The sequence below is a fragment of the Ostrinia nubilalis genome, chromosome 4, assembly GCF_963855985.1.
Source record: "Ostrinia nubilalis chromosome 4, ilOstNubi1.1, whole genome shotgun sequence".
Taxonomy (NCBI): Eukaryota; Metazoa; Arthropoda; class Insecta; order Lepidoptera; family Crambidae; genus Ostrinia; species Ostrinia nubilalis.
The window spans coordinates 9,693,963-9,706,419 of NC_087091.1; the positions used below are offsets into that span (position 1 = coordinate 9,693,963).

At 34.2% G+C, this 12,457-nt stretch overlaps 1 protein-coding gene across 1 annotated transcript in view; it reads right to left on the reverse strand.

Annotated features, from left to right (window-relative positions):
* LOC135088665 (glutamine synthetase 2 cytoplasmic-like) overlaps window positions 1–12,457 on the reverse strand; it is a 229,556-nt gene that overhangs the window by 30,272 nt on the left and 186,827 nt on the right. Inside the window, exons 5-8 of the mRNA XM_063983597.1 lie at window positions 11,651–11,812; window positions 8,009–8,222; window positions 6,175–6,247; window positions 3,106–3,290 (exon numbers count right to left, since the gene is read on the reverse strand). Of these exons, the coding sequence (XP_063839667.1) occupies window positions 3,106–3,290; window positions 6,175–6,247; window positions 8,009–8,222; window positions 11,651–11,812 (634 nt within the window). The remainder of the gene's footprint in view (window positions 1–3,105; window positions 3,291–6,174; window positions 6,248–8,008; window positions 8,223–11,650; window positions 11,813–12,457) is intronic.

Here is a 12,457-nt window from a genome sequence, read left to right on the forward strand (position 1 = left end):
GAAGTTTATTTGCACTTAACATGAAAAATATGGTATCAATATACTGTGTACCTATGCACCTTCAGAGGCAACAACAAGGTCTATTGAGTACCTGTAGTCTACTAAAGGCATGAAATAAATTAATTTTCACCAAAAATTACAACCAACTCCAAAACGAATCACCAAAAGGTAGGCTGTCACCGACTCCGAAAATATCAATCATGATATACGGGCATTTGTAATCAGTATCCACATTTTTAATAAGCTCTATAGAACAATTTATCAATACCACTTTATCTTATTTTTTTGAAAAACATAAAAACATATTGAAAATCTAATTCTAAGTGGCCCATTTGCGCCGAGCCTAAGTATGAAAAATATAAATTGTTTTCTTCACGTAAATCGATTAAGTTACTAATTCTGACTCGCTCCTAATTTGGATACTGATTGCAAAGGCCTAGTAAATATACAGTGTGAGTCACGTTAAAGTGTACATATGAAAATAGATGAAACTAGACCTATTTTTATCGACAAAAAAGAGGTCAAAAAATTTTTGCGATTTTTTTTTAATTTTTTATAGAATTTTTTTTCTTCCAATTACTTATTGTAAAGAAAACGTAATAACTTTTAAACTAAGCGGTATATCCTGATAAAATAAAAACAGTAATAATGCTAAACAACAGGCAATACTAAAAAAAATACATAAAATACACAAAAAATGCCAAAAAATAATAAAAAATGACACTTTTTGAAAAAAATCTGCTTTTAAATTCGTGTTTTTTTGGTTATTTGATAAATTTCTCCAAAAAATGCCCTATAACCGGTGGTTTTTATTACTTTGTATTATTCTCTATCGTATTATCTTCGTAAAACCAAAAATCGCATATCTCTATCCCTATCACAACGTTTGCAATGATCGTTTGAACTAAGTCTCTCCGGGCGCGCCATTCAACGCTTCGTTAACAACGAAACTGAAAATAGCTCTAGATTTGTGATTTTGATAAAGACAAGTTAGATTTCAAATAAAAACAAAAAATTTCGAAGTAAAATAAGCATTTTAGTTAAAATTAAAATTGTCTCTACCTGTAGCGGAGAATAATGTTGTGGCAGGCCTTTGTTCAAACGATCATAGCAAATGTTGTGATAGGGATAGAGACATGCAATTTTTGGTTTTACAAAGATAATACGATATAGAATAATACAAAGTAATAAAAACCACCTGTTATAGGGGCATTTTTTGGAGAAATTTATCAAATAACCAAAAAAACACGAATTTAAAAGCAGATTTTTTTCAAAAAGTGTAATTTTTTATTATTTTTTGACATTTTTTGTGTATTTTATGTATTTTTTTAGTATTGCCTGTTATTTAGCATTATTACTGTTTTTATTTTATCAGGATATACCGCTTAGTTTAAAAGTTATTACGTTTTATTTAAAATAAGTAATTGGAAGAAAAAAAATTCTATAAAAAATTTAAAAAAATCTCAAAAAAATTTTGACCTCTTTTTTGTCGATAAAAATAGGTCTTGTTTCATCTATTTTCATATGTACACTTTAACGTGACTCACACTGTATAACGGAATATATTTTCAACTTTTACTTATCTAGTGCCGTTTTTTTTGGAGTCGATTTTTTTACATTAATAGATTCTATTTAGGTAGATAATAGCGTCCGAGCATGCCTTAATTCAATCGTATCGTCTGACTGAACGTGCTCTATGAACAACTCTAACATAAAAACTATTGTCAAACAAAGACTAGGTTGCACCATCTTATTTTAAATTTGACAAAAGTAAAAAATCTGTCAAACTCCATACAAAAAAACACCGGTTATCGCCAAAGCTACGGTCAAAGTTAGGTCACGTCAGGTGGTGCAACTCAGCCAAAGAAAAAATTCATTTTGATCGCTAATGTCAGTTTGCAGCGAGTGACACAACCTCCTCGTCTGAAGGCCAGCGGCCGACTGCCGCCCGCACCCCGCGAAGGCCCCCTCAACAGCAAAACGTTCGGAATTTATCAAAAGTAAAATTTATGAATGAAAGTAATGTTCGATTGAAAAACGCAACGTGTCATTTAAAGATTAAAGAATTCCTAATCTATTCGTGCAAAAATCTTTTAAATTAACATAGCCGTTTTGGAGGAGTAGGGAATTTAAGTAAAAAATCGATGTCCCGTATTTATTTTTTTAATCCAAAACAAAGAGACGTAGCGAAAATTCAAACGTCACAAATGTAGTCCTTGAACTGTTGTATAACATATATTTTTTTCAACTACTTCTGTCCAGCAGTAAAAGAGGAGTAGGCTTTACAAAATGCCCATTTGACGCGGATTGAGGACTCTAATCGCCTTAAGCTATCTAAAGGTAAGCCTTTTCAGTATATGGTACAGTGGTATTTATACTGAGGAAAGTCTACGTGAGACCAGAAACCACGTGAAACACAGAAATGCAAAGATAATATTCAACATAAAAGTAATTTAAACATAATTATGTTTAAATTCCAGGCAAGTAGATTAAGAACTCACGGATCTGTGAAACGCTTTCCTACTATTTTAAACAACGCACCCGCGGACTATTCAAGGAACCTTACTCAAACAAAACCACAAATTTCATTAGTTCTCATGCGAGTAATAAAAACTATAGTCACTTCATACTTAAGTAGTTTTTACAACTAATTACCACGCTGTGTATAAGCCGACTCTGAAAACATTTGCGTGACAAACTTTCTCAATTTACAAGTTTCGTATTTAAATGACTTTGGCCATGGTTTTTACAGTGATTCCTTCTCTGCAAATGTGGTTATAGTGGTTTAATTTTGCTTTAAAAGCTTTTACTTTAACAATATTACTAATGTTTGATTTATCCTTATCATCATCAGATCATTTAGTCTCCACTGCTAGGGCACGACTATTAATATGACAACGTTATTACCAGATGGACGATTTAGCCTACAAACCCCACGACCAGACGTGTTGGGGAGGTTTATGATGTGGCAGTCATCGTCATCATCATAATTTCAACCACAGGACGTCCACTGCTGAATATAGGCCTCCCCCAATGAATAAATTTCCACATCACCCGGTTAGTAGCGGAAAACGCAGCATAACAAGGTAAATAATAAGTACTTACAGTATGCCGTCGTCCACTCTCATGTCCTTTGTGGAGAAATAGACGAATGTGCCATTCCCGGGCCAGTCCGGCACCGGCTGGGGCTCGAACGTGGCTACCGTGCCATATTCTTCCGCCAGTCGTGCCAGGATGTATCGCGCCATCCACAGGTCATCGGCTCCTCTTAGTCCTGGACTCGGGCCTACCTGTTAATGTAATGAGCAAATTAAGCTGTACAGCAGGTAACATGAACACATGTCAATGAGCTAAACAATCTTAGCTCAATAGCAATCTATTAATTATGCGAGCAGAACCAATCTTGTGCTTAGAGGTAATGCAATTAAACAAGTAATCACAAGGTACATTACGGACCAAAGCTATCTAATCTAACCCATTATAATGAGCCACCAACCATGTGAGCAAAGTAAATCTGCTTTCATAGATTTAGCTATAAAATATGAGGATTTACTGAATCGCGAATAAGTACGAACTGTCAGTCAACACTCGTCTTTCGTAATATGATCAAACAAGGGCTTTCGACAGGCAAAACATAGTTTATAGTTCACTAAACTTTATTAGCTTGTGGTGTGCCGTGTGAGTGAACTCTAATATAAAAATTCAATGCTGCTAAGTGAGATACAAACAAAGTTTATAGTCTCGAGGTTTGTCTGAAAAATTATGTGTGTTCAAATACTAAGTTACTTAGGTAAATCCGCAATTTCCGTATCCATTACATTGGAGTTATTTTGTTTATGAAGGTTTACTTGTTTTTTATTGTTCCTTCTTGCATTTTTGACTTGACCGTTGATTATACAACCCCTCCGTGTCAGCGTTTATGTATTCAATGCCTTAATTAAGGCTAAAACAAAGAGGGGAAGCGAAGTAACTTTTAGAATTTGGAATTTATCTTTTCATTAGCTTTTTTTCGATTCTTTGATAAAAAACTTAAAAGATACTGTATAAAAGCAGAATTCAACGTTCACAGACTAAAACGACGCAATCAGTTACCTCAGTGACAAAGTGACAATACAATTTTGACTGCATGAATGGCTGAACCTCACCATTATTATTCCTGACACGTTTCAAATTTTGCTTGTTTTGTTCCCTTGGAGCAATTCATGGCCCGTTCTAAAGTTTTACGATTCCATTTAAATATTCGTTTCACAAGTCTTTACGTTTGAACGAATTTTGTTTTTAGATTTTTTATTTATTGTATTTATTGTTAAATAACTGTTTTTATTACAAACAAATGACAGTAAAATAGTTTAACCGTTTTAATAACAAAATAAAAATATTACTAAGTAAGATAACACTATTATTTGCTTGAAAATTTATTCAGGATGATATTATATTATATTGATCAATATACTCGTATGTATGCATGTATGTCAATTACATACTACATAATTAGATACACAATACAATAACACTGCCGATCCTAATTCAATTAGCCGAGGGAATTTGTAATAGGATGAACCTGACTCTGGCAAACACGCTAATAACATTCTAAGTCTGGAATTCCATTAGACTCGAAACGGTAGACCTAGGTGTTGACATTATTGGAAACGTTCGCCAACAATAGCAACTTCCTTGCTACTTAGGCCAGGCCTGTTCATCTCCGCGAGTTTACATCGAAAACAAAACACGCACGATGGCCCACCTACAGGATACTATCCGACAAGCCCTCACATACGAGCGAACATTGACTCAAGCACGCGTATTCTTGTGTATGATGGAAGATAATAAAGAAAATGGTGTACTAAATACTGTGCAGTATTTAACTGCCTAAATAATAATAAAAACACAGAATTTACTTTTTTAAGTTGCCTCAAGACACTGGGAGGTAAATAAGTAGTTAATATTATTCATGATAATTCATGCTAAATCATGTATTTCCTCCGCCATTTTCCGCAGTTTGGCACCTCACGTCACATCATTTTACCGAAGTCAGCCCTATAGCTTCGGCGCAGTGCCGATCACTGACGTTTGTCAACAAAACGGTGCTTGACTCTTGAGACAGGCTAAATTACACCATATTGTTAATGACATTGAGCATACATTTTTTTAAATACCTTCGCGAAGTAAAACTTCTGTACGTAGTACTTATTATTATTCTGTGCTTAGACTTACTACGTCAGACGCCACGAATTTCGTGCTTTGGAATTAGATTACGTCCTCTGCATCAGATTCCAATTTTGACACAGAATGAGAATTCTGTTTTGTGTTATGACTCTGACACCAAACAATAATATTCGAGTGTCTAGAGCGTTTTAAATTTTTTTTATTAGAAATAAAATTAATTAAGTTTGTAGTCTTTTGTCCAAAACAATCTACCTATTGTATTTATATTTCTAGGGTTTCATGCGACTTATTAGATCTTTGAACAACAAAGTCCAATATTATGCTTATAAATTTCTCTATTTGTCTAGTGCTACAGATGAATCCTACGGCACTAAACTTGGTTCTGTTAACACAAGCTGCCATGTAAGTTCCACCACGAGTTGCGATCATACAAAGACATAACTCGCAAACTCTCTAGACTTGACAAAGTGACAAGCCACAATAATGCAACGTCGTGATACACACGCCTCCATATTATACGATGTTGACAAATGATAACAATAAATCGCAGAAACTTCGTATCGCCCGCCCTTTGGCAAAAACCGGGCTAAAAAACGGTGTAGTTATAAGCTCACTTCGTTACGTGTTCAGTTTGTCTTATTAAAACATGCACCGAGTGCAGTAAGTTACAAAAATGATAAATACCATTTTGCACTTAATTCAAATTCATTTAACCTTATAACGCTACAGCCGACAGGAAAGAATTCCAATAATGTATATCAGGTGAATTAGATTCGCCCATCTAAACCATATCTGCGAATTATCGCAGTCTTTGGATTTTTCTACCTTCTTTCATTCGCGAGGTTATTACAGTCTAATGTGATTATTTCATGATGAAAATCATGCCCGTCAATTTAATAAGTAGCACTTTTACAAATTCATCGAACAAAAAGTCCCCGATCCGTTATGAATTAATTAATGATATCGCTTTTTCAACATGATAATAAGATAAATCAAATGAGAAAATACCTGGAAATTCCACTGAGAAGGTGTAGTGCCCGGGTTGATGCCATTGAGTTGAAGGCCCGCATATAGACAGCACCTGCAGAAATATACAAACAATTCAGACATTTTTGAATACAATTTGAGAACTATTTTACACCAGGTATATTATTTTCTTTTAAATAAATCATCAGTAAGCTATTATTTTTATACGAGAGAATATTGAAAAAATAATAAACAGAGAAATATTGGGACATAACTAAAGCAAATGTAGCTTTTCACAGAAAACTGATTTTTACGTAACGCTTTTACTTGCTAACTTATTTTGTCGTAGGTACTGAAGTAATCAGCTGGCTATAATTTGCTCATAAAATGTTTATTTTTCCTTTTGACCCTAATTCGTATGCGAGAAATTAAGCTGACCAAGCATGGCTTTTGTTCCGTTTCGGGAACAAAGCGGAATTGACGAAAATATTTTTCTTGATGAAAAAACATTGGCATCGTCAAATTTAATTCGCTGCGCACGTAAATCATAACAAAAGGCCCGATAACGGTATTTTTAATATTATTGATATTCATAACTAACAATATCAGAAATACAATACGGTTTATTTATGGTACCTTACAGACTGCACCTTATGTAGTTACAACAAAGGTGATTTTGCAACAAAAAACTTATAGTTTGATCTGAACTTAGGCAAAAGTAGAAACAATATTGTTACAGTTTCTCTAGAGGCTCTTTATTCAAGCTTTGGGACGTCTGGTTTATTTGTCTTGAGTACGTATAAGTGCTTCAAAGAGAGCCTACACTACATACGAAATAAGGGCTTATTGATTGTAGTTAAGTGCACTTAGGATAGAACTGAACATGATGAAAATCGGAATCAAACAATTGATTTAGGTACTAGCCTTCTTAATAAACCTTACCCACTAAAGTGTATGATTGTATATTATAGTCTTTTTCACGTAAGATGATTCGTATGACGTGATGACGTTTCGAGTTTGAAAGTTATAGAGACATAACTAAACCATAGCGATTTATCTATCGATTTTTTCTAAGAGTTAGTAAAACCTACTTTTAGAGAAATATTTTGAATAGGTGTCATTTAACAAAAAACATGGTTTTTTAATTACAAATATTTTTGTAACAATTTTTTATTGATAATATTCAAATTCCATGAACTTTGTTTTTAAAAAAACGATTCCTAAAAAGTACTGGTTCTATTTCTTTAAATTAAAAACTATTAATTTATTTTCAATGCGTTTATTAAAGTCAACAATCGAAAAATATAAGTTGATTTTTGTGATGTTCTTAATAACTAAGTATTCACTGCAATCGATTAATGAACCGCGGAAATAATCGATTTTGTTATACAACAAATACCTACCCCAGCACTAAATCTATTCCGTTTCACACATTGCGTACATTAATAAAAAATATTTTTTCATCGTATTTAATTAAAATATAATCAATAGACTCAGATTTTACTAGGTATATATTTCAAGACAATAGTAGTTTTTTTTTTATTATATTGCTAATAAAATACAAATATTTTTTCAAAAATATTCTGCATATGTAGTATGCGTAATATGGATAACCTTGAAGTGTCATACGGATCATCTTAGTTGAAAAAGACTATAATGTGGAGAATGGTTAAATTCACGTTGATGATCAATTTAGAGTAGAACATTATCTTTCACGAATTATTTCTTCCATGTAGCTTTTTTGTATAGATTTCGAGATTTCAACGCAATCATATCAGCGCAATTACATGTTATTCATGTTACTGAATAATATTATTTGTAAAATATTAAAAATACTGGTAGCAATCAAACTAAACCGCTACGAAGTTAAGCTCACCTGTAGAACGCTTCCATGAGGTCCCTTGCTACGATCTTGTTGGCCCCCGTAGCACAGTAGTACGGGCCGGGCGGCGCGGGAAAACCGCCCGCCGGCCAGCCGAGCGGCCGCCCGTCCGTCGTAGTCAAGAAGAATTCTTGATTAAACCCAAACCACGGCTCCTCTACCTCGCCCTTCTCGCATAGCATCACGCAGTTCTTTCTGTAATTTGTAGCTGTAATAAAGATGAAAATCGTTTTTATTTTGGCGGTCTCATCGTTCGAAGTAGACAAACCCACGAACAAGAGCAATGATAACTTATGACGTCATTTATTCGCCAAATCGAATAGCCCGATATTCATTTGTTTCAAAGAAACTAGAAATTGAATATGAGTTAGGGCTGATTTTTCAATCGTCAGATATCTTTTAACTGAAGAATAAACTTGTCATTTTGACATATTTCCTATACAGAAACTGTCAATATGCCAAACTTATTCTTCAGTTAAAAGTTATCCGACGATTGAAAAATCAGGCCTCATTCGAATAACAATTAAGTTTCAGGGCTACAATTCCCTAACTTACAGTGTCAACTACCTATTAGTAAGCTAGGAACAATTTGATGTCCACAACTGACAATATTCTTCCTTAGAAACTCAGACAGATAGCTTCCAAACCACTGAACTACAAACCTGTTATCGTTTCACTGAACATTTCTAGACACATTAAAGTGTTACTAACTCCTTACTCGTTTATAAATTTAAGTATCATTAGACGTATCATATTTAATCAATTTTACGAAGTATAGTGATAACCGCGTTGACAAACCGGCCTACAACAGTGACAAATGACGCAAATCGTTTCAAGCAAAATGTGGGTAACATTTCCCTGTAGGTAACTCAAATTTTAATTCAATTTTAATTTTATAACTCTAAAGACCTTAATTTCAGAAGAGTCTCAGAAGTGAAATTACATAAATATATTTTCACAAAGGATTACTTTAGTTATTAAACACCGATTTTCCCTTTGGTGTTGGTGAATGTTTTTTTTAGTTAGTCACCCATAAATTATTTGTACTTTGTAAAAAATAGTGTTGTATTTAAATATTTATAATTTAAATTATTATTACCGGTTTGTAAAATAAACGTGCATAGTAACAGCTTGTGAAACGGACGACCGCTCTAAACGGAGGCTTCGAACAAACTACTGCTAATGACAGCTCACTCGCCGAGTGGTGGGGTGAGACGTTGACTCGGGAAGTCAATTGAATGTCTCTTTGTAAGTTTTTATAAAATGTTATTTTTACTACAAAAATATTTTAATCAAAATGTCAACATTCTCATTAAAGTCCTGATAATATGTTGAATTTTAACATTTTGGTCCTATCACAGCACAGGTCTGAATCGAGTGTAGATTCTTTTCGTTCAAATTACATCTAAACTGAAGTAACCATACTTCAGTTTAGATGTACGTACCAACGTACACCCACAACTAAAAGCTTATCAAAACTTAGTCTAAAAATGTATAGGGTATTCCCCTTGATAGGGGAAGAAACATTTTTAGACTTGTTCAAAACAAAAGTACTTATTTGAAAACACAAATTCCGTTCCGAATATAAGAAATTAAATTATTTAAATGTTTTTACACCTTAATTAAAGGAAATAAGGTCCAAAACATGCGGGCAGCTGTCCCTCTCCCTGTTGAAGGGTTATTCACATTATTTCTTAACGCAACGTAAACATTTCACTGAGATGGGAGAAACAAAACTTCATGAATATTCAGCAATCAGCAGCTTATTGGGAATATAATCAAATCTCGCTTCAACAAATTATTCTATGTATCCTATCCTACTAATATTATAAACACGAAAGTATGGATGTCTGGATATTTGTTACTCTTTCACGCAAAAACTACTGAACGGATTTTGATGAAACTTTACTGTATTATTGTTTATAACCCAGAATAACATATAGACTATAATTTATGACGATCTGTGACAAACTAAATTTCACGCGGGTGAAGCCGCGGGCAAAAGCTAGTTTGAAATATATTTGTTCAATGCTAACGACTACCACAAGAGTATGGCTACAAAAACGCACAAAAACTGAATGTTTAAAAAAATAAAGCATGATGTAAATTAAAGTGCGCTGTTAAATATTTGTAAAGACTAACCTCTAGAGAGAGCATTCCTTTTTGAAAATTATTCACTGCTAGAAAACTATGCTATCCCAGACTCACTACCTTCAAACGGTGTAATTACTTTTACACGGGAAATTCCACGTTTCCCGAGAGATACCTTTTTGTGGCAGACTGAAAACTACTTTAACAAATTAAGGCTCATTTAGGTTAACATTTTTTTCAGCGCGTAAGAGCTCGATTTTTGAGCGCGTTTAAGCGTGCTTTTGCCAGACCATGTCAGTGGGCGGGAATGAGTTAACTCAATTTACTATTTAACTTCTCAGTGCTATTGAAAAAGCAGCGAATATTTTTCCATAGCACTGAAAATTATAACTCAATTTTGACGCAGTTTCACATAGATTAAACTAACTATAAACTATGACTGACTACAAACTATAGGAAACTATCTGAGCTGAGCCAAACTAACTGAGCTTAGAATAGAACTTTATTTTATATTCACAAACACGTACGTATAAGTACTCGTACCAATACAATAGACAACAATATGATATAAATAAGTATTCTTTTCATTAGCTTAGCTCTTGGTCTGCAACCCTCATTAGATTAAATGCCCTGAGTGCCCAAGCAACTGCACTCAGGAGGATTTGATGAGTGCTACTGACAACGCCACTCTTGTGGCAGAGTTTTGGGCTGACACTGTGTAGGTTTGTTGTCGACACGAAAAGAAGAAGAAGAAGATTAGATTAAATAGGCATCAGACGTACATATAAAACACAGAAGGAATTCAGGCAATCGGGTTAATTTAAGCCTTCATCTAACGAAACAAAAACTTATACACAAGTCATTGTACACTGAGTCAGTCACTAGGAATCGAACCCAGAACTTCCGCATCGGGTGTCCCACTCTTACTACTGGATCGAGGCGTTAAATATACTCGTATTCGCGGGAGTCACCTCCGAGAAAACACGTCGAAATGAGTGCTAGCACGTAACTTTCTTCAGGTTCGTTTAGTTTCTTTAAGCACGAAATATGGCCCTCGTGTAAGCTCGTCAACGCTCGTTTGCCAAAACGACCGTAAAATGCGTCGATAAAACTCTTATCTGAAAAGCCTTAACTGTCCCCCAAACAATATATGATCTCTGTTATAAATCCATACGATTTTACAAGCTTTTAATCCTTTTACATGGTTATATTTGGACAATTTATTTTTTATTATATTTGGACCTTGAAACACGGCAATGAAGTTTAAAATTGGTTGGAACTGTATTACACATTTACATATTCGCCGGTCCCGGTGTCTATAATCAAATCTTACAAGTTTGAATTTGTACCCACTTCCCAAATTCTGATTGACCTACAATTTTGCATAGCAAAGGTTATCAAAATATTAAAGGAATGGTTACTTTGTTTTCATTAATAGGGCGTCGACCTTTATTCTCAAACAAGTGAATATTAAAAAGAAACGAATTTTGTTTTCCCGACCGGTCTAGTTAGAATACTCAGCTGAAAAAGGATTGTATTACTTACAGGTCGGTTGATAATTGTGCTGGTAGGTGTCCGCCAGAACCAATATATGGTTGCCCCGTCTGAATGGGTCGTGGTAAATTACTTCGGGGAAAATGAAAGTGTCCGAGTTGTCGGGATTCGCTTGCGCCGTGTTACTGCCGTCGAAGTACCAGATGGGCAAATCTGAAACAAAAACGGGTAGAATATCAGTCTCGTCGTCGTCGTCGTCGAACAACGTCACATCGACGATAGGGTTGATAAAAAGAACACGGTCTCTGTACTGCGTTAGAATAATCACATCTGTCGGTGTTTGATTCTGTAGATTCGATGCGTTTATGAATTCTGAAAAATATAATATAATCCCGCCAATAATCAATTAATAAGAACTTCCTATATTATAATCTCTTAATCTTGCATTATAGAGAACGTAATATTTAAGCGTCAATACAATCAAGACGACTATACGACATGATTATAATCTCATCCTAGTATATTTCAAAACAAATATGAGTATGCCCGCCTGAAATCAATTTAATGTCACGATAAAATTATATCGTAACTGTTGTGCTGACCTGTGCGGCTGGATAAATGGTAAATAAATATCAAAATCATTAAAACGTAATTAGGTAGGTACATGTCTAGCTAAAAGTATCTTGTTTTGCATAAAATGGTTTATAAGAGTAGTTACAGCCTACCTAAAAAAAACACTTCAAAAACAAAACGAGACTAAATTTCTGTATAAATTAAACACGAATAACATTTCAAATTGCTAAAAACGAAGCGAAGTCAAAATAAATTGCGGATTAACACAATATCGAAAATAAATCC